We start from the raw sequence: 23682 nt of genomic DNA on the forward strand, positions 1-23682 counted from the left end.
ATGATGAAAAATAGGAGAAATGAAAAAAATACGTATCAAAAAATCGATTTGATCTATCCAAAAGGCGCCAAATTGAATGCAAACATAATGCAATTGAAAGGGTGCTGTGGGATGAGAATACGTGAATAGGTCGACGCATTTGATTTCGAATGATGATCAAATCTAAAGTGATCGGTTGCGGTTTGCTTTATCTTCGAGATGGATATGCTAAGAAGGTGTCTTTAAAAACATGTTATGCCATTTAATTACAATAATGATAAAATAATAATAATTTTCAAATATTGCTGTTCCAGAGAAAACTTTCCTTTTTCCGGTTGAATATTCAAACTACCGCAGCTGTCACTTAGTACTTTTTCTCTGCTGTTTGGCATTGCACTCTACGATGTCAACGCCAAATACCAGGTTTTTGTTTCAGTGTGTCGAAGATTTGCATGCTTGCGGTAGAACTTTGACAGCTGCGGAAGAACTTTGCGGAATCCGTAAAATGGTAAATTTTAAAAAGATCCGCACAGGGCTGGTAGCGATGAGTGCCATTCAAAATAGTGACCAACGATAACTAAAAAAGTGACCAAATAGTGACTTTCAATCGCAGAAAAAGTAACCAAATAGTGACTTTTGGATGAAGTTTATAACCAGATAGTGAACTACAAGTTGCATTAGGTTATTTATCGTAGACTGGAAAATAGTGATACTCATGTTTTTCCTTTGAAATGCTTATCTAGAATGCTATCAGAAATCAAGAAAAGATAAAAATGAAAAAAATCATGAGGATTATTGCTACTGGCTACCCCTATCTTCCACGGTAGCCAGGAAGAGGATGGAACTTAGCAAGAGGCCCGTGACTTAGCGACACCCTTATAAGTACCATGGAGTTATTCGTTGGTTCAGCCGGATTGGCAATCCAACACCTTTGCTCTCTAAGCTACTGGAGACCCCCACTAACAGACTAGTTAAAAAAACTTAAAGTTAAAAAAGAAATAATAAAAATGAAATTAGGTGAAGAAGTTAACCCTAAGTACACTGTCCCCACTCGCATATCAGTCTCATACTGTCTTTCCGCATACTGAGTTGCCATTGAAGGTCCAAATTGCATCTTCCATGTATAACTTCAAAAAAAATCTAATAAATTGAAACATCAAAGGATGTTGTTGAAATTTTGATAAGTTGTTCCTTATTTGATAGTTTACCGTGAAACTATTTAGTTTGATTGAAATTGTTTAGATCCGTCCAATCAGGTCATGAAAATTCTTAATGGGGCTGTTATGCGGGTATTTTCAATATAATATTTTACAATAATTAAATATGAAATAATTACAATTACAATTACGATTTATGGAAGTACGGAAGTATATAAGAAATGAACACTGTTCCTTGGGTTACCTCAAAAGTAATAAAAGTCAAATGGGACTGTTTTGCGAGTAGGGGCAGCACAGTAAAATTGAACTAAGCGAACACCCGCGTTAGTAAAAATGAGCGGCGCCGTGTCACTATCTATTTTTTTTTAAAGAAGCCTATAATCAAGCAACTTTCTGTATCCTGAAGATTTTCACAAAACGCCCCGGAAATAATTATAAAGCATTCGCTGATTTTCATACAAAACGGTCATGTTTGAGGAATAAAATCTCGATTTTTTGGGATTAGATTGGGGACATTTTTGGTGTCCCAGCCTTCACATAAAAGTGATGGCTTTATAATTATTTCCAACTACAACAATTATTCACTAAATATGTAGGTCATTTTAGGCTGGGATGCCAAAGATGTCATTAATCTAGTCGCTAGAAATCGAGATTATGATCTTCAAACATGACCATTTTGTATGAAAATCAGCAATTGTTTTATAATTATATATTGAGAGAGATTTCTATTTGCTTTTTGTTTGATAATAAAAGTAGGTACGAATAATGTTTATTTTGATTTTTTTTCACTACAGGCTGTGCAAAAATAGTGACTTTAGTGACTATTTTCGGAAAAATAGTGACTTTAGTGACTTTTGGATGCAAATAGTGACTTTTTAGTGACTAGACTTGAAATTCAGAGTTCAACAATACCTACTGTTGTTGGAAGCATCGAAAAGCAACAACTAGTAGATATTTACTTCAACTTTTGATGAAGTTACACACGGTTCCAGTCTGTCATTGTGCATTTTCAACTGAATCAAATCGTATTTGAATACAAGGAAAGCCCTCGTCATGATTCGTGACATCACATTCGAAGAATTTTAGATTCCTTCTGGCGTTCCTTCAGGGAGATCCTTAGGGTATCTAACTGTTTTCTATTTATCAACGACGTTTCTCATCAGCTACACTGGTACAAACTGCTTTACGAGAATGCTCTGAAATTTTATCGTTGTTGTTAAGGCTTAGATTGCTATGTGTTTCAAGCTGACAATAAGCGCTTATCATCGTGGTAACAAACGTGTCATGTGATAAATATAGGCAGATATTTGTATGCACTTCCTAGTGGGGTCCAGAATCGGACATTTACCCTGTGCCAATATTTCATACATATGCTATAATACAACGTGAAATCCGTTGTTTGGGTGTGTCGTTTTAAAACGATCGATCGTATTATTACCACAACACGAACTCTGCACGCCCTAAACTGGTTACCGTGGAAGTGCCTAGCGTCCACTGGCCTATTTTAGAGTTTTAAACTCCATTAAGCCTACCCGATCCACTAACGCTCTTCCTGTTGTCGTCAAAATGATTACGCTTTTAATTTTTCCGTTAAAAAAGGCTAACTTGGCTTTAATCTTCGCTTGATACATTATCCCTTCCGTTCTTCTTCTTCTTCTTCTTCTTCTTATTGGCATTACATCCCCACACTGGGACAGAGCCGCCTCGCAGCTTAGTGTTCATTAAGCACTTCCACAGTTATTAACTGCGAGGTTTCTAAGCCAGGTTACCATTTTTGCATTCGTATATCATGAGGCTAGCACGATGATACTTTTATGCCCAGGGAAGTCGAGACAATTTCCAATCCGAAAATTGCCTAGACCGGCACCGGGAATCGAACCCAGCCACCCTCAGCATGGTCTTGCTTTGTAGCCGCGCGTCTTACCGCACGGCTAAGGAGGGCCCCGGCTAAGGAGGGCACGGCTAAGGAGGACCCCTTCCGTTACCAACCCCTATTTGAAAACGAAAATAAAAATCTTTTTGGCTGTAAGTTTTTTGTCTTTCGACATTTTTTTGCAACTTTCACCAAAAGAAGCGGAATTTTTTCAAGTTTTATGGGCTCTATGGACTATGGATTTTCAGGACTGGCCACTTGATACCGGAGTTACCAGAGATATACCAGAACGCATACTTCGGAAATGATTATTTTAGGTATTTTGAAGAGAAACGATGCATAAACTATACCAAATTTGATCAGGAATTTGATCGGTCTGAAATATGGCCTGTATACCGCGTTCCGCCGGAACCTGTTACGGGGTCACTTATCGGAAATAGGTGAATACCATCATGCGACCCATCAAACTGCATGATTTCAAAAGTTATGGCATTCTATGGTAGTTTTGTACTTCCTGGAACCGTATTTGAACCGATTGGAACCGGTAAACGGTTTTACCATGAATCGAATCAAGGGTCAATTTTGGGAAATAAGCAAACTCCATCATGCGGCATATCAAACTTCATGATTTCAAAAATCATGGCGTTCTATGGGTCCGGGAAACAGTTTTACCATGTCAAGGGACAATTTTGGAAAATAATCAAACCCCATCATGCAGCATATCAAACTTCATGATTTCAAAAGTTATAACATTCCATGGTTGTTTTGTACTTCATGGATTGTATTTGAACCGGCAAACGGTTTTACCATAAACCGGTTCGAAGGACAATTTTGGAAAATAAGCAAACCCCATCATGCGGCATATCAAACTTCATGACTTTAAAAGTTATGGCATTCTATGCTGGTTTTGTACTTTTTGGACAGTATTTGAACTGATTGGAACCGGTAAACGGTTTTACCATTAACCGGTTTGGACAATTTTGAAAAAAAAAAACAAACCCCATTATGTATGCGGCATATCAAACTTCATTATATCAAAAGTTATGACATTCCATGGTAGTTTTGTACTTCTTGGACCGTATTTGAACCGGCAAACTGATTAACCGAGTACCTATTCAAGGGACAATTTTGGAAATAAGCAAACCCCATCATGCGGCGTATCAAACTTCATGATTTCAAAAGTTATGGCATTGTACTTCTTGGCTCGTATTTGAACCGAGTGGAAACGGTATAGGGATTGATAGAGTACCGGGATGAGGGTCCATTTTGGGAAAGTGAGTTCATTCCATCATGCGGCATGTAAATTTTCATGATTTCAGAAGTTATGGCATGGTAGTCTTCCATGGTAGTATTTCCGTATTTCCTGGATCGTACTTGCACCGATTGAAACCGGTAGACGGGTAGTTTTTCACTTCATGGACAATATTTGAACCTATTGAAATTTTCGTACTGATCGAATGGAGAAAAATGTTACCCAGAAAATACAAAGGTATCATATAATGCCATAACTTTTGAAGTCATGAAGTTTGATACGCCACATGATGGGGTTTGCTTATTTTCCAAAATTGTCCTTTGAACCAGTTAATGGTAACATCGTTTGACGGTTTAAATACAATCCATGAAGTACAAAACTACCATGGAATGTCATAAGTTTTGAAATCATGGAGTTTGATACGCTGCATGATAGGATTTGATTATTTTCCAAAATTGTCCCTTGAACATGGTAAAACCGTTTACCAGTTCCAATCGGTTTAAATACGGTTCAGGAAGTACAAAACTACCATGGAACGCCATAACTTTTGAAATCATGAAGTTTGGTACGCCGCATGATGGGGTTTGCTTATTTTCCATAATTGTCCCTTGAACCGATTCATGGTAAAACCATTTACCGGTTCCCATCGGTTCAAATGCGGTCCAGGAAGTAAGGCGCCGGTGAAAAAATGAGAGGAATTTCAAGAATGAATTACACATTACATTGGATTTCTGTCGAAAATGCTACCAGCGCCTTCGTGCTACTGTGTCCGCTCCGCTGCGTCCGCCAACTGAGAATTAGATGTACACCCGCCTGTTTTTGATGTCTGTGCTTGTGATGCATGTACGTGATTGGTTAGTTTACCTATTTATAAACTTAAATAAATATTTAAAATACAGTATTTTTAGATAAATATAAAAAAGAGTTGACTCAACCTTGATCGAATGGTCAAAAAAATTGAAACCCATAAAGAAACGGATGAGATATTGAAGTTCAAAGTCTAACATATTTTCGTGACGGTTTCCGATTTTTACAATCACAAAGTGTTCCATAATATAGAAAAGACATACGTAGTTCTACGTCAAAATATACAGTAGATTTATCCATAATTCATTTCATTCAACCAAAAATAGATCATTTTTTGTATGAACTTTAACGCTGATGGTTTTCGATTTTTCGAATTATGTCGTGAAATTCGAAGAATCCAACATTGTGCTCCATGAAGCTCCGACATGAAGGCTTAGGCAGGAAGGGAAGAAATGTATATACCGGTCATCGGATCGGATAGTCTGCATAACGTATCGAACGACAACGGCCAACGATGCATAAACTTTGCAAAGCCGCGGAATGGTAATCCGAAGCACTTTCTTCCCCCGCAAGAAAATCCACAAGGAAATAACCTAATCAAGTAACGGAAAACCAAATCGACCACGTTCTAATCGACGGTAAATTCTTCTCTGAGATCACGAACGTACACTGACCCCACAAATATGGGTCACTTTGTAACAATTATTAGTCACTATATTTAGCACGTTGATCAAATGGAAATGACCCATATTAGTGTGTGACCCATGATTGTGGGGTCAGTGTACGCACTTACCGCAGTGCGAATATTGAATCCGATCACTACCTCGTTGCAGTATGCCTGCGCTCAAAACTCTCGACGGTGTACAACACGCGTTGGAGTCGCCCGCCGCGGCTAAAAATTGGGCGGCTACAAGACGGTAGACTAGCCCAAGACTACGTGCAGCAATTGCAGGGCTGGTAGCGACCAATGCCGCTCAAAATAGTGACTTTCAGCTGCAGAAAAAGTGACCAAATAGTGACTTTCAGTTTCAGCTGCAATTTCGATGAGACAAAATTAAGCGTTTTTGGGTCGAGGGAGATTTTTTTTTCGTAATTTGTAGCGGAAACCATCTTTCACTCACCACTCTCTCTAACGAACTCAGAAAAGAAACGAAAATCATGCACTTTAACTGTTGCCCTTTCTTTTTATCCCAAGAGTAGTCCTGCGAGCAAATCAAACGTTTGCGCCACTGGAAGTAAGCGAAACATGGTTATCTATCACTCATAAGACCTGTTTTTCTTCCCCGAAAAATGATTTCTCAAAAATCTGCGTGAATGAACATTCACTTTTCGTGACAATGAGTGAAAATTACGATCACTGGATTAGCTGAACACCTACTTAAGAAAGATGCAGATTTGCTATAAGGTTTAGGAAGTTTTTTGGAATTTTTAGTGCGAAAGGAACATCAGTACGGATCGTTTTGGTAGAAAACGAAACAAAAATGATGAAAATTCAGTTACAATGAACCTGGGATTGAACGCTCGATCTCCTGCTTATAATACAGGTCCGTCGGGCTCGTCTTCAAATTCAAAAGTTATCAAAATATAACGAATCTAACAAAATCTAAAAAAAAAATCACGATTGGAATCTTTTACATTTATGCTATTTCAAATGTATAAATTATCATCACACTAAATTTTGAAAAATTCCAAAATATTGATCGAAATGGATGTTGGATTTAAAATATCGCCTTTCAATTCGATTGCAGTACAATCATAAATGCAATTATCATTATTTCGATTTGAAAATAAATATTTTTGTTTTACCAAAATGTTATGCGCTGAGAATCATAACTTTGTTTATAAATCAACAGTTACAACCGTGATTGTTGCGTCTGGTGCAAGATACAATCATCCTTTATCACACCAAACCAGTGAATCTTCGGCAAACTACCGCAATTCGCTACAATGAAGAAAACATCGACGAAGAGCAATGGATTAATGCAGTTACGCCCCTATGATTCTTAGTACGAGGTTTGTAATTGTGATAAAACAATTTTCTGTTCCCTGAAGCACCAGGAAGAATATCTAAAATTGAAAAGATTAATCTGAACCGCCAATAGTGCAATTGATAGGGGAGACTGTGCAGACTTGATCCACTTTTCTCGTTGTATTGTGATCGGCCGGCTGAAATACAACAAAGCTCCTGGAGTTGCCCAACTACCAGGAGAGCTGTTTAAACACGGTGGTGAGGCACTGGCTAGAGCGCTGCACTTCACAGAAAATAATAATGAAAAATAAATAGCGCGTAAAACTTGACATGCGGAAATTTACGCTATTCAACGCTGAAATGGTCCTCTTCCTAACAAGATTGCTTACAACTTGTATGCAATTTTGACGATTCACGCCAAATAATGTATACATTTAGGCTATATCCCGTGTGGAATTACGATAATAATGATGTTCCATTTATGTGCATGATTTTTAGCGTACATTTCAGTGGATTTTTCTATCTGTGTTGTTAATTAGCAAGGATTGGGAGGATAAGGGTCTGCCGCAGGAGTGGATGGAATGTGTCGTGTGTCCAATCTACAAAAAGGGCGATAAGTTGGATTGTAGCAACTATTGCGCAATCACATTGCTGAACGCCGACTACAAGTTACTCTCCCAAATATTATGCCGCCGACTAACACCAATCGCAAGAGATTTCGTGGGGCAGTCTTCTTCTTCTTCTTCTTGGCATTACATCCCCACAATGGGACAGAGCCGCCTCGCAGCTTAGTGTTCATTAAGCACTTCCACAGTTATTAACTGCGAGGTTTCTAAGCCAGGGGTGACATTGCGCATCTCGAATCGAATCACTCGATTCGTACGTTTTTGCATTCGTTTCGAAAAAATTGCGGCATTATGTATTTCGTTCGACTTCATTCAGTCGCAGTACAAGATTTCGAATGGTGCTGTACTAGTTCAATCGAGTATGTTCTGTCAAACGAAATGTAAACAGAGAGAATAACCTTCAGCGCATGGCGAATGTGAGTAAACAGAGAGAATAAGAGTAATTTCATCTGCGTGTAGCATGTTGCCTGTTGGAAAGGCATCCTTCAGGGCATGAATTGGCAGTTAATTTATGAACAAGCAAATCGTGCTCAATGACTATAAAAGCAATATTATTTATTGAGCAGTTGAAACCGATTAAAACATTATGCCGATACGACATGTTTTATAAATTGAGATATAGTTACGACACAAATTATAAGTTTTATTTTTAATTGCATATTATTCGGCAACTCGGCCGTACGAAAACCATTTTTTTGTTAAATGTCTTGGCTGTGTTTCTAAATGGACAAATTGATATGAAATTTGCGGAAAAGAATCCACGTGTCTAGGAGGCACTCGAACCCTCAACCTCCTACTCTCTAGATAGGCATGATAGCCCCTACACAACAAGACCACTTAAAAGTCACGTTTGCGGAAAAGCCATCAAAATCCAAATTCCAACCTCAACCTCTGTTAGCTCTTTTTGAAAATTGAATATATTTCGGATGCTTGATTTGTCCAATCTTCACATGTGCTTTACTGTTGTATATCCACTGTCAAGCGAGTGCACATTGTTTATTAATCGAGAGGATCACACTCTATGCCCCCAACAACGGGCTGGGCGGATTTGTGCCAAAGGCTTGCTTGGCTAAGGCATTTGATTACTTTGATTGCTCTAATTGTAATCAAGTGTCGGTCTTCCACCGTCATTAGTCGTCTGAGTACACGAGACCGCATGCGTAGACCAATCAAACTCATCAAATGCTTTAGCATTTATTATATTTATTCGAGTTTATGCCACAGACCCAATTTTGGGCTAAATAATTTAAAGCTAAAGAAGGATTCGATAATAAATTACTTTGATGTTTCCATGTGTTTTAGTTAAATGCACTTGGGTCATCTCTTGCGCGTTTTTTTATTTTTTATTTTTATGACTCAACTATGTTTACGTAGATTTTGGAATATATACGTTTTTATGCAGATTTTCCCCATAGATTTTTCACGAAATCGTCAAGAAATACGTGAAAACTGCAAAAAAACTATTTAAGTCTTTTTTACGAGGATTTCGGGATAATTAGAGATTGCATATTGTCTGGAAACTATAAAAGTAGGTATACTAATGACATTTTTTCCTTCAAGATACAATATTGAAACATTTATTCTCTTCCCGTAGAGAAATAATAACAAATATAATGAAAAACTTTCAGCAAGAAATGACTCTCGAACAACATTCGAAAGCTATAAAGGTGACGAGTGATTTTCATTCGACTTGAGTCGTTTTTCAGTGTGCTATCGAGTCTCCATTATGCCAAAACATCTCGTTATTCTTGTACCTCCTCGAGCATACTCGAACGATAAGTCGTTTTCGAAATCGAATTGAAAGCCGTAATGCCAAACATGTTCGACTCGATAGAATTACGTTCGAATCGAGATGCACAATGCCACCCCAGGTTACCATTTTTGCATTCGTATATCATGAGGCTAGCACGATGATACTTTTATGCCCAGGGAAGTCGAGACAATTTCCAATCCAAAAATTGTCTAGACCGGCACCGGGAATAGAACCCAGCCACCCTCAGCATGGTCTTGCTTTGTAGCCGCGCGTCTTACCGCACGGCTAAGGAGGTCCCAGTACTAGGCGGGATTTATGAGTGAACATTCTACCACAGACCAGGTGTTCGTCGGACGTCAGGTATTGCAGGCGAATACAACCCACACATCATCTATTTATTGTCTTCTAAGCCGCATATGATACAATCGATCGGGACCAGCTATGGCAGCTAATGCACGAAAATGGATTTCCGGATAAACTTATACGGTTGAGCAATGCGACGAATCGGGTGATGTGCGTAGTTCGAGTTTCAGTGTCCTTCTCGAGCCCTTTCGAAACGCGCAGAGGGTTTCGGCAAGGTGATGGTCTTTCGTGTCTGATATTCAACATCGCTTTGGAAGGAGTATTATGAAGGACAGGGATTCGACGACGACATGGAGGAAACCTACATCAGACTGAAAAGGAAAGTTAACAGAAAGAACTAGTCATCAACACGTCAAAGACAAAGTACATGCTATGAAGAGGCTCAAGAGAGGACAATGTAAGCCACTCCCCACTAGTTTGTATCGGTGGTGACGAATTCGAGGTGGTTGAAGAATTCGTGTACTTGAGCAGAGAAATTCGGAGACGTACATGTCAGGAAATCGTATGTACTTTGGACTCCGCAAAACGCTCCGATCGAATAAAGTTCGCCGCCGTACCAAACTGACTATCTACAAAACGCTTATTGGACCGGTAGTTCTCTACGGACACGAGACCTGGACGATGCTTATGGAGGACCAACGCGCACTGGAAATTTTCGAAAGGAAAGTGCTGGGTACCATCTATGGTGGGGTGCAGGTGGCAGTCGGTACGTGGAGGAGGCGAATGAACCACGAGTAGCATCAGCTGTTGGGAGAATCATCTATCGTTCACTCTGCGGAAATCGGAAGACTGCGTTGGGCCAGGCACGTTGCCAGAATGTCGGACAGTAATCCAGTTTAAAAGGTTCTCGACAACGATCCGATGTGAACAAGAAGGCGAGGTGCACAGCGAGCGAGGTGGATCGATCAAGAGGAGGACGATTTGCGGACCCTCCGTAGACTGCGGGGTGGGCCGGCCTTGGACCGAACTGAATGGAGAAGACTTTTATGCACTGCACAGGCCACTTCGGCTTTAGTTTGACAGTAAATTTGAATAAACATTGTGCTCCGATGACAAAAACCGACGAAGGAATACATATTCGAAAACTGGAAAACTAACACTTAGTTTCATCAAACAGTGTATTAAAAATTTAATGAATCATTTTTATGGTAAACTAGTAAGCCCTAAATTGTTGAACCTAGACTGTTGCCTACTAAAACGTAATTTTTCACATGTAGCCCCACATAAATTGTACAAAATTAAATTTTGTGCCACTGGATTAAATATGTTCTAATGACTAATAATTTTGTCAAACTGTTAGCTTCATCCTGCAATTTATTCGTTTAGAAAACAATTCTTGCAAAATTTCACTTAGATTTGGTGGATGGTGACTTTTCTGCGATTCATAAACAATTCAACAGTGATGACTTTTTCGTTATTCTATCAATTTAATAAGAAGGAAATAACACCCGAGTACAGATAAAGAACAAGAAGGCGAGATGCGTAGCGGGCAAGGTGGATCGATCAGGTGGAAGATGACTTGCGGACCCTCCGTGCGTAGTTGGCGACGTGTAGCCATAGACCGAGCCAAATGGAGAATACTCTTATATACCGCACAGGCAACTTCGGCCTTAGTCTGAATAAATAATAATAATAACGGATAAAGAAAGGCGAAGTTGATGCTATAATATTGTTTTGGTTTCATTTATATATTTGCCTCTTAAATCCAGTTGACAAAATATCAGATTTGCACAATCCGAATCGCATAGCTCAGGTACCTTTCCAACCGAACAAACCATTAACCACTGCACTGTGCAGTCTGATGATGATGGGTTCATAAAACCCTCATGCCTTATACTGTTTACTGCAAGGAATAGTCCTCGCTCAAGAAGACTCTCCAACTAACTTTAACCTCGACGGAACACCTAACACGAGGAAATCCCGTCTATAGCGACGAATTACGTAAATCCGGATACGCAAGAACGCAAAGCATCGTGCCGATGTCGTCAATCGCCGTGTGATAAATGCAAATTGCGTGAGACCGACGACTGAGTGGGGAGATTGCTTTGGAGCCATTTCTTCTCATGTGGATGAACGATGATGACGCTAGCGGTGGAAATCTTGAAGTGAAGAGATGCAAACCTGGTTCATTTGCGGGTTGCAATCAAGCAATCCGGAAAGAGGATCTCGTTGTTGACTGGTGTCGTAATGATGCCGGACGGAAAAGCATGATACAAATTTAAATTAAATGCTACAAGGTGTGAGATAAAACGATTACGATAAAATTGTCGGTCTCTAGGCCAATCCTGTAAAAGCCAGAATTGATTGCAAGCGAACAACAACAAAAAAAAATCGGTTCAAGGCCAGTAGTTGTCGGAGCAGAGTTGGATTAAATTCTCATTTCATGGCCCACCCTCAATGATACGCAGTGTCGCAAACAAAGACAAATGTCCTCTGGGAGTTGTCAACACTGACTGGATCCAACCGAACGACGCTAACATTGTGTAGCAATTATTACGCGAAAAGTTTCCTAAAAGGGAAAAACATCGTCCGCACCACAACGAACGATGTTGGCAACGATGGTGCTGACAGAACAGTCAGACATAATCATTTTATATTACGTTGGCTAGTGCCCTTCTGGATTCGCTTGTGATGTTCGTCAGGCACGAGAAAAACAGCAGCGAAACGTGAAGAACGGTTTTGACGAGTGACTGATGCTGCAGAGATTCGTACGACGGTTTTTCAAACGAACCGGTACACTTACCTGATGGGGAGGATAAGGGGACCGATGGTTGGGACCGGCATTCGGTCCAGGCGGAGTCGGATATCGTTGCTGGTATGGCCCCGATGGCGGTGGACCACTTCCGGGTTGCCCCGGGGATGCCTGTGGTGGTTGCCCTGGCGGTTGATGCCCCTGCGGTGGGGGAGGTGGTCCTCCCTGATCAACGCGACCAGGCGGCTGCTGTTGACCAGCTTGTTGGCCCGGTTGCGATTGTGGGCCACCACCTTGCTGTTGGGATGGCGGTGGGTAACTACCGGGGCTCTGACCCGGTGCACCGGGCGGGTATGGCGATTGGCCGCGAGCGTTTGAACCCTGCAATGGGAAAGAGGAACGTGGTCATCCAGATGTAGCTGTGTGGGATGAATGTCTTCTTAATTAATCCTGGAAGTGGCCTTGTATTCGACCGAATAAGCAGATCTTGGGAATCACATTTCGATGAGAACTTGAGCGACGCGTGTTCAGCACCATTTTTGAGGCTTCAAATCATTGAATACAATGTTGTCTGCATAGATGTTAGGTAAAATTAATTAAATGCAATCGGAGCTCAATTCGGAACTCAAACATGATTAATTTCATATAAAAATAGCGTTCTATAAATTACTTTAGCGCTGCGAACACCAAAAATAATTTGCAGTATCAGTCGGGAATAAAACAAAATAAATGCACTCTCTCATTAACTGTTGCAGTTTGCATTTACATTCATTTCATACTCATTCTCAAGAAATAACAGGCCATTAGTACCATTCCCTTCATACTCGTTTTAGCTCGTTGTGAGTTTGCTTATTCACAGTCCCTTAACCTTTCAAAGCACATGTTGATCAACCCTCATTTTATTTATCAGTATCAAACATTTATCAAAATATGAAAAACAGATAATACAAACGATATTTCAAACATTACAACAAATTTGAATGTCATCCGACAGAACAGTGCACAGCTTTTACGGCAGCACAAACATCCTCAGATTGCAAAACAAACGTCCCCTTCGAGGTACAACTTTGTTCTCATAAATCCGCACCGAGCATGCCAACATCACAGCTTCCCAGTATCGCCCGCTCAGAATCACAGATGACTGGGACAATAAAGATATTTTAGAATCCTGCCATACACATTCCATTCCACGCCGTCGGTCGTCTGTCCCCAACCGTTCCCGGCTCTCGCCAGTCGAACGATATCAGCGTCGACCGTAGCGAAGTAATAATAAATAATCGTCCTACTCAAAAAGTTTTCCGTCCATCGAGGACTCCGAACCGTCGGCAGCCATTCGGTCACATTGCATATCAATGGCATTCCGAGCCGGTATCCCACCTTGCCCATCAAACAGCCATCAAAAGCATATGAATGAACTCTTACACTTCGCAGGCTACGGCGAGGAATAACCTTCGCCAACGGTTCCCACTCCGCAAGTCGTCAAACTGCAATATGATGAAACTTGCCGGATTTTATAACTTTCGCCCGAGCTATTGTGATCCACTTGGAAAACGCTCCTCAGTCAGCGTTGTCATCTAACTCGGTGCCGGTTTACAGACCGGGCCACTATTCAGGCTCTCTGTTAATAATCAAACATAATTTGATTTCCCTCGCCCACCTGTCTATCCCATTTTCCCTTGCTGACGTTTTTCCTAAAACGGAAACCGAAGCGTTGTTACCTAGTTTTATGATTTGATACTATCATTATTTTAAATGCCGTCCTATGTGCCAGAGTCAGCCAGCACGGCGAACGTGTTCTCCCCGGACAAATGGCTCCAGCGCAGACCGATGCGATGCCGGGGAGCAGTGTCGATTCTCGAGCAAAAATGATGCTTTATCTTTTCGACGATTGTTTCAATCCCTGTCCGCCCAACCACTCACACATCGCATCTGACACTGCTGCTGCGGCTAAGCGGATCCGAGCGTACATTGTGTGTCAGGTTTATCAGCGCGTGAAGCATTTCTGTGCAGAGCAGAACACCGGGCAGGACACACAAAAAGCAAAGCCAACAACCACCCCCCTCGCTTTTCCAGAGCGCCACACAAAACGCCGATGGATGATGGTGCAGAGGCAGGCGGGCAGCCTCTCCGTGCGATGGGATGACGATGAGGCAGGGCTGTGTAATTTTCTACCCCTCACGATTCCGGTCCTTTCGGCTGGATTGTGACACTCTGGAACAGCACACGCAGAGCCGGTCCAGGACACACAGCGCACACCGCCTCATCGGTGGCGGTGGATGGAGCAGAAGTTTCTCGTCGCTCTGCATTTAATGGCTTTCCTCTGGCTTCTGCATTCAGCGAGGGCCACAATGCTGATGCCGATCGTCCAAATGTGCCACCATACTGGTGCCGATTGATACGGGAGATTGGGGCTCGTTTGGTTTAATGTTTCCGGTAGGAATTCGGGTGTCTTTTCTAATTTGAGCTTGTTTCTAATTAATTGCATAACTAGTTGACGATTTGAACATGATGCATAGCACTACTTATGACATGTGCCTTTATTTGTTGCTATGTCACATTTCTGTAGAAATGTTTCTTAATGGTTGGCAAATTCTGTTCCTTGTCGGAGTTACAATCAACGACACAGTTTAACCCTTTTGGTAAGGATGGTTCATATATGCCCAGCATTTTAGTTTGGCTGTGTAAAATCACAGAAAAGAGCTAGGTCCCCACTTTCTCCAGCAAAATTGTTCATCAGGATGTTGACTTTACAGGAAAGTATCGGAGGTCAAATTCGACTATACCTTTAAGATCCAGATATCCGAAACCTTGGAAAAATTTCGCTTCTAAAAGCATGAGTATGAATCCATCATTTTTTGATGTTTTACCACTTTTTGACTTTCTCGTATACTAAGTATACGTAAAGGCTGTATGATCACTCCAAAACCAAACTTTTGATAGAAGGCTCGGAGACCCATACTGTTATATAACAATCGACTCAGCTCGACGAATTGAGGTGATGTCTGTTTGTGTGTATGTATGTATGTGTGTGTATGTGTACAAAATTTTGTAGACACACTTTTTGGAACTTAGCATTTGCCGAATTACTCGAATTACTTACAAGTTCCATTCGACAGATAATCCTGTCCCATTGTTTGCTATTGAAAATTGGCCAAATTGGACTATGGGATCAAAAGTTATGGCCAAAATATGATGCTCAATGACTAAGTAGGTGTTAGTGTCCAGCAATGTTTTTTCGAATGTAGTCGTTGACTTTTTTTTGGGAGGTAGAGCCATAATGTTCACGGACTAGGATAATCGAGTTGCTGAAACATTACGATTTCAACGACGTTTTTGAGATCCTAAAAGGTATGTAGGGGAACTGTTTCGTTTTTCATCTCACTGAACGTATATTCATTTCATCGCAAAACAAAGAAATACAGCACCAATCTAGTCGCTTCTTTTTGCTAACACGCGTGCTGACTGGTGAAAAAATCATAAAAATAAGAAACAAACAAAATTCCTTTTCATTGCTTCGTTTTTGATGGGATGGGAATAGGAGCTATGGGATGAAGTGCCGAACCATTCCCTTAGTAGTTTGTATAAGTGATGATTGAAGTCATATCAGCTCTATGGATCTACTAAGATATCATTTCATACATCATTCATAAGTTGGTTCATTTGATAGATCGAATGATCTGAGCTCCATGACGAAAAAACAAAAAGGGTCTGCAATACAGTCGACCCTCCATGAGTCGCTAATGAAAGAACCGTTGTTTCAAGCATAGATCGAGATGTGGAACAGCAGTTTCTAGGAGAGTTATTTCAAAGGACTATCAGAGTAACCAAGAAATTGTTTTTAGTATGGCATCATTTGCTTCTACGAATCGTTCTCAAGTCTTGAATATTGACTCAAGGGGGGCTCATTCTGAACTCCAGAAGGTTATAAAGAACCAAAGAGGTCGGTAGAATCTGGTAAAAGTATTGAGTGAAACCCTATCTGCTTGGTGGAGCTGCTGGGATGTTAAACGATGCACGGATTAATTATTCAGCACTTACTATGTTTGAAACTCGACAAAACAACAACTGAGTTTCAGACGTAGTCATTATTTCATCTATAATAATCAATTAACATCCAGAATATAGTTAATTGCCTATTAGATTGTACTGAACTCGAGTGGCGATCTTTTTTCTTGCTTATGTGATCAAGATGGGATCCGACGACCAAACTGGTACGATCACACAATCCTACTTCATTGAGCACATTTGCTGATTAAGTTGTGTGTAGGACATGTGTGCAGACATAGGGGTCGTACACGTATTACGTAAGCAATTTTTCTGAGTAAGATTTTTTTCATACAAATGATTTTTTATTTATATGGAGCGTAAGATATTGACCGAAAACCACAACCCTCCCCCAAAAGTGCTTACGTAATATGTGTACGGCCCCATAGCTAAATACTCAACCTACTAGGTCGGCATTGGACAAACAATGCGTGTGTAAGAGTTGGTTTTAAAAACAGATTTAGAGATTTCGGCTATGTTTGTGGTGTTGAAAATTTGATCTCATCAGTATCCTTATGAGCTGCGGAGAAGGACGGAGGTGCAATTGCACAAATCGAGTTTCAGTCATAGAAATTAATTTCCACTCCGGGTGGCTAATACCCGGAATATAGGCAATTAACTTTGATTGTACTATTCAGGACTCGTTTGATCTGATTGATCATTAGAGTGATTCAAATTTTGACTTTTTTGCTCCCCTATGCTTAAACGATGACATTTGCCATTTTAATAAACGTTTTAAATTTTTAGCTAATTTGGATGTAATTTGACTGAGCACAAGCAGTTTGAAGCTTGTATGAAAATTACTATGAAAACAGTAACTTTTGTGAAAAACCGTTCGCCATCATTGCCCATTAAGCTCTAAAAATGTATGAATACGTTAGCAATATAGAAAATTAAACAAGGTAAAATAACGTCGTTGTTGCTAAACGATTTGATGCTGGCAACAAAAGTTATTAGGGAAATACTGAATTGTGGGAAAATCAATTTAACACGTAAAAGAATAACATCAATATCAATAATGAGCATTTCTGTTTTCTTTATATTTTTGCTCACAAAAGTCAGATTGCTTCGCAACAACAACTGACTTTCATCTTAGGATCTATTCTATGATGGCGATGTGTTAAATATATTCAAATAGATTCTGGGCTGCTTCACGGAACGATCCTTTATATAAGTGGCAATTCTCATAGCAATTTTCATATAACCTTCAAACGGCACGTGCACAACCAAATTACATCCAAATCAGCTAAAAATTTGGGAGGACTATTAAAATAGCAAAAACAATCGTTTAAGGATAGGGGAGCGAAAAAGTCAAAATTTGAATCACTCTATTGATCTTATGTTCTGAATTCCAGGACGTATTGGAGAACCAAAAAGGTTTGCAGTGGCTTTTAAAAGTAATAAGTGAAATTCTATCGGTTCAATTGGTGTTAAACCATTTGGCCGAATAGTTAAAAAATTGGATCTCAGATTACGAGTAGTGAAGAGTGAGAAATGAGAAGTGAAAAGTATGAAGGGAAAAGTGAACTGAGAACTGAGGACAGAGCACTTCTTCCTTCTTCTTAGTTTTATCTTCTTCCTTACTTCATCCACATTTCTTCTTATTTTTCCCTTCTTCCTTCTTTCTTTCTTATTTCTTCTTCTTTCCCTTCTTCCTTCTTAGTTTTTTTTCCTCCTTCTCCTTTCTTCCTTCCTCCTTTTTCCCTTCTCACTTCTTTCTTCTTTCTTGTTTTTATTATTTCTTGTTTCTTTTTTCCTTTCTCCTTCTTTGTTTTTCGTTATTTCTTCTTACTTCTTCCTCCTCTCTACTATCTTTTCATTCCTCCGTTCTTCCTACTTCCTTTTCATTTTATCCTTCTTCTTTATTTCTTCTTATTCCTTCGTTCTTCCTACTTTTTTCTTCTTTTTCCTTCTTATTTCTTCCTTTATCCTTCTTTCTTCTTCGTTCTTCCATCTTCCTTTTTTTCTTCTTCCTTCTTACACATTGCATCTTCCTTCTTTCGTCTTCCTACTTCCTTCTCCATCTTCCTTCTTTCTTATTTCATCTTCTTCCTTCCTTCTTTCTGCTTCTTCCTTCTTTCTTCTGTATTATATCTTTTTCCTTCTTTCTTCTTATCACCTTCTTTCTCCTTATTTCTTCCATCATCCTTCTTCCAAGTTCATTATTTCTTTTTCCTTCTTCATTATTCTTCATTCTGCTTTCTTCCTGCTTCCTTCTTCTTCTTTCTTCATTCCATCTTCGTTCTTTCTTCATCTTCCTTTATCCATCTTCCTTTTTCATTATTCCCGTATTATATCTTCCAACTTCCTCCTTCCTTCTTTCTTCCTTCTTCCTTTTGCCTTATTCTCCTTTTTTTTATTCATTCTTCCTTCTTCCTTCTCACTACTCGCTATTTCACTTATCCCTTCTCACCTATCACATATTTATTCTTACCAAAACCCTGATTAATCCACCTAGCGGCGATGGTGCCTTTCTCGTGCATTATAAAAATAGTATTTTACCATTACTCGTGAGCCCATAGTCCGATTTGGTCAATTTTCAATAGGATGGCGAGTGGGACAATGAGAAAGTATTCTGCGTCAACTGCAACTTGTTGCGAGTGAATCGGTTAAGGATAAATACAGTGGCGTTTTCCTAACCTCAATCTATCTGTGCACTGGACTTAAATTTAAGGAATTGGTCTGCGGAAATGCATAGAATAACTAGATGTTGATTAGTTTAAACGACTCTGATAATTTTATTTTCCATTTGGGCTGTCAAAATAACAAAATTTTCATTTTTTGGGTCAGTGCACAGGTAGAAAGTGAGGTTACGCGACGCTACTGGATACATACCTGAAAATGAGTGACACTTTCTTTTTGGTGGGTGCGCACAGACATACACACACACATACACACAGACATCACCTCAATTCGTCGAGCTGAGTCGATCGGTATATAAAAATAACACTATGGGTCTCCGGGCCTTCTATAAAAAGTTTGTTTTTGAAGCGATCATATAGCCTTTATGTCTTAGTATACGAGAAAGACCAAAACTTCACATTACTCATTTCTCATTTATCACGTCTCACTTCATCCCACTACAAACACTTCTTACCTCTCACTACTCACTATTCACTTCTCACTTTATACACTTGATAAAGAAACGTATTTCAACTATTCGGCCAAATGGCATTCGGCCAAACAGCATTCGGCCAAATGACCCTAAGCCGTTCAATTGAACTGCTGAAATGTTTAGCTATGCATCACATACACGGTGTTCAATAAGTTCGAATACACTTTCAAAAAATGTTTAAAAATTAAGATTAAATTATTTCTTGTCCCGGTTGCATTTCATTGGAAGTATTGTTTATAAGGAACGTTATTAACATTTCTTTTGGAATGACCTCTATTTTATACTTCTTCACGAGCTTCAAACGTTTCTAAAACCCATCGCAAGCGGCATGCACGGTCTGCATGGGCATTTCGTTCCAGATTTTGAGAATTACGTCTTGAACTGGTCAAAGTTACTGACCTTGTATTCGTACAGCTTTAATATAATAAAGGACCAAACAAGTAAGTTAAGAGGGTTCAAATCCGGGAAGCTGGGAGGTCGCAAAGTTTTGTCCAAAAAGTCGATGAAATTGTCCCCATATAAGGCTTAAATCGCATTTTCTGTGTATAAAGGGTTATCGTCCTACTGTAACACGTAGGGCTGACCTCCGTTTTATCATTGGGGGCATCAATCGTCCCCAAAACCTTAATTTTGAAGTGCGCCGCAATGATTTCAAACGGCTATTTACCGACCTTCAAAAACGGCTATTTATGGTGCCCCAATCCATTTTCAACGCGCGTAATAAACAAACAAGTGACAGAATGTCAACACTACACACATCCGATAGCGTATATATACCGCTAACGCTGACACCAATACTAATACAGAATATGTACATTGGGGTTACAAACACAATGATCAAACATTTGTATTCGAACTTATTGAACACCCTGTAGGACATGGATGATCGGATAGAACTTATGTTCAAAATTCCAGCACGTTTTGGAGAACCAAAAAGGTCTGTACTATTTTGTAAATAGTTCAGTGTGCACTGGGTTGGTACGCAAGCAAAAACGATCATGGTAACTAAGGTTCCTTAGATTTGGAACTATGCAAAAACATACGAGCATGCTTGATTTCTATCCGTTAGATGCCCACGTGTTCCATTACTAGACGAAAAATGTTTAGCATGCCGCCGCTTGAATTTGTTTTCCTAGGAAACTATGTTAGGTCAGTGCTCTTGAACAGTGTGTTGTGTTCAATACGTTTTGGACATGGACACGCGTTCTCGTGTCTACCCTTGTTTGCATTGGTGAAGGCACGAAAAGGATGAAAGAAGTGAGAAAACGAGCAAGTCAATTTTTCTCGGCACTGACAATTCTTTATGATTCTTTATCATATTCTGAGTGTCCTCTGAAAATTTGAGCTCATTTGGATTAAAACTGTTAGCACAAGCGATTTCAAGTTTGCATGCAAATTAGTATGGGGAAATTTATTTTTTCAGTATGCTGTAAATGACGCTTCCGCATTAAGCGCAGGTTAAAAGAAAACCTACATAGCTAAAAGGAATACTCAACAGCTTTCACCCAACGAAAACCGCATGTTGATTGATCGCCCCAGTAATTAGTAATCGATTTTAATACAGGTTGCGAATCTTTAGTCATGATCGTTAAACTTCTTTGAGGGCATCACTGAAATGTGCAGTGCAACATAGTAGCCTGAATTTGTGTGTGCTATCTTTCGCGCCACGAGCAGCAATGTTGCCTGTTGAGGAGTTATGCAATTAGCTCCAGAAAACCACGGTATAGATTAAATTCGATTACTAATTATTGGAACGATCAATTAAGATGCGGTTTTCACTGAGTGAAAGATGTTGAGTATTCCTTTTAGCTATGTAGGTTTTCTTTTAACCTGCGCTTAATGGGGAAGCGTCATCAACAGTATAATGAAAAAATAAATTTCCCCATACTAATTTGCATGCAAACTTGAAATCGCTTGTGCTAAATCAGTTTTAATCCAAATGAGCTCAAATTTTCAGAGGACACTCAGAACATGATAAAGAATCAGATGAGCACTGTGGAGCAAAATCGATTTTTTGAACCACCCTAGTGTACATACTCTGCCCGTACGAATGAGTAAGCATTATGATCCCTGTTTGTATGGTTGGCGATTCATACCTGGACTTACTCATATATAAACTTATGCTATCCAGAGGTGAGCCAGCCTAGGGCCTAAATATTCAAAAAAAGCTCATTTGTAATATCAATGTAGTAATTTCGTTTCAGCGTGCATACTTTGGCTACCAAAACTTTGATACATGTCAAAGTCATTGAAAGAAAACTTTCTTGAGTATGGACGGTTCGGAAAGTAAAGTCGATTTTTGGTAAATACTCTAATAACCGTAGTTTTGTTTTCGTTTCTGGGTTCAGCTTATTCGATGCCTTGGAGGATAATTAGTTTCCGCCAAGAAACTAGTCCGAGAAACAAAAGTAAGAGGTAGTATGAAAAAAAAAACAAAAACTCGTGTCAATTTGAGGTTGTGTCTGCCGCTTTCTTTCATGCAGGTACGCTTATCGATTTATGAGGTATGTGTAGTGCTTTAAAATGTTGTGTAGTGTACTTTTCTGGCGGAAAACCGCCAGAAAATTGTTGAAATTTTATGTATTAATTTTGTTATCGGTATCTTGTCTAGTATTGCTGGCGCGGTTGTCGGTGCTGGAAAACAGAAGGAAGCAAGAGAAACTAATCGGCTGGGCTTGCCGGAGGTGGTGGTTTCGCGGCGAGATGACGTCGAGTGCGGCAGGAAGGCGGAAAAGGTTCACGGAGGGGGCTATAAAGGACCAGCTGGAATAAACCGCTTTCTCGAGCTATGGTGCAGTGATTTCTTTGCGATCCGGAGTGTTGTTTTGACGGTTTTGTTTTCCCTTGTTGGGACGGCTCGGCGGCGCGGCATCACACGATGCTAAATCCCGGTGGTGCCAGCGGGTATTGCCGCACCGACCTTCCGAGGGGGTCCTTCACTGGTTTCCCAGTTAGGGCATTGGCAGAGCCGCAGGTAAATAATTGTCTAATCTATTTATCTTCTTTTATATCTTTAGGAAAACTAAAGACTGGCAGGTGAAAGGAGGTGGTGGCCCGTGATTCCTCCTGGTTTCTCGATCCAAATTAGGGTTTTGAGATTTTGGGTGTAGTATGTCCTCGTTCGCAGTCCGTTTCCTATTTATCTTTACCAAATTATGAGGCATGTTTTGGTATAGCAGCAGCAAAATTCTAATCCAAGCGCTCAAGGAAAGATCCCCATTCCAGTTTGGCCGGCTTCTGGTTAAGGACGTCCCGCCGTCGCTGGGAGGAGACTGACGGCTTCTTGACGAAATCAAGGTTTCGAGGAAGGTGCGGTTTGCGACAGAAGATTCTTATTAGTCGGTTTGGTTCTTGTTATTTATACGAATAACCCAGCTATCCCGTAGAGTCCCGTCTTTAAGAAAGAGGTGTTGTACCAAGCCTGTCGAGGATACGAAGCTCGTGCCACGTTTTTCGGAGTCTTCGACATCGGCAAAGACGAACGCCATCAAGCATCTTTGTGCGAACCCTGGCACAAATGGAACAAGTTTTTCAGGACCGTTCCGTCGTCGATCGAATCAAAAATGTGAAGGGACACCTTGATAGCTAAGCTTAGGGTCGCTGGTTCCATCCACGACAACCGAAGAATCTTAGCTAAAATTGAAGAAATCATCAATGGTACCATCTCGAACTACAGCATGAACATTGACGAATCCCCGATTATCAAAGCGACATTCCGTAATCGAGGAAAATAAATAAATTAATTATAATTAATTATAAAGTAATTATTCCATGCAGTCTTACCTTTGAAAACGACCAATCTGTCTTAAGAAAAATTATCACCGCACATCTATCGCACAAACTATTGAAGAAGACATACCACGAATCAGGGAGTCGACTGAACGAATAAGCCCACAGAATACCAACTTCACAAAAAAGAGCCTACGTTCTAATCGATGGTAAATTCTTCTCGGACAACACTAACATTCGTACTTGAAGCAGTACGAATATAGAATCCGACCACTACCTCGTTGCAGTATGCCTGCGCTGAAAGCTCCTGACGGTGTACAACA

The 23682-nt window shown here is 40.1% G+C and overlaps 1 protein-coding gene across 3 annotated transcripts in view; it reads right to left on the reverse strand.

Annotated features, from left to right (window-relative positions):
* Positions 1–23682, reverse strand: part of LOC134221373 (trithorax group protein osa) — a 535812-nt gene that overhangs the window by 393035 nt on the left and 119095 nt on the right. For all 3 annotated transcript variants that reach the window (XM_062700565.1, XM_062700566.1, XM_062700564.1), the window contains exon 3: positions 12523–12852. In XM_062700565.1, the coding sequence (XP_062556549.1) occupies positions 12523–12852 (330 nt within the window). The remainder of the gene's footprint in view (positions 1–12522; positions 12853–23682) is intronic.

Source organism: Armigeres subalbatus, chromosome 3 (genome assembly GCF_024139115.2).
Source record: "Armigeres subalbatus isolate Guangzhou_Male chromosome 3, GZ_Asu_2, whole genome shotgun sequence".
Classification (NCBI taxonomy): Eukaryota; Metazoa; Arthropoda; class Insecta; order Diptera; family Culicidae; genus Armigeres; species Armigeres subalbatus.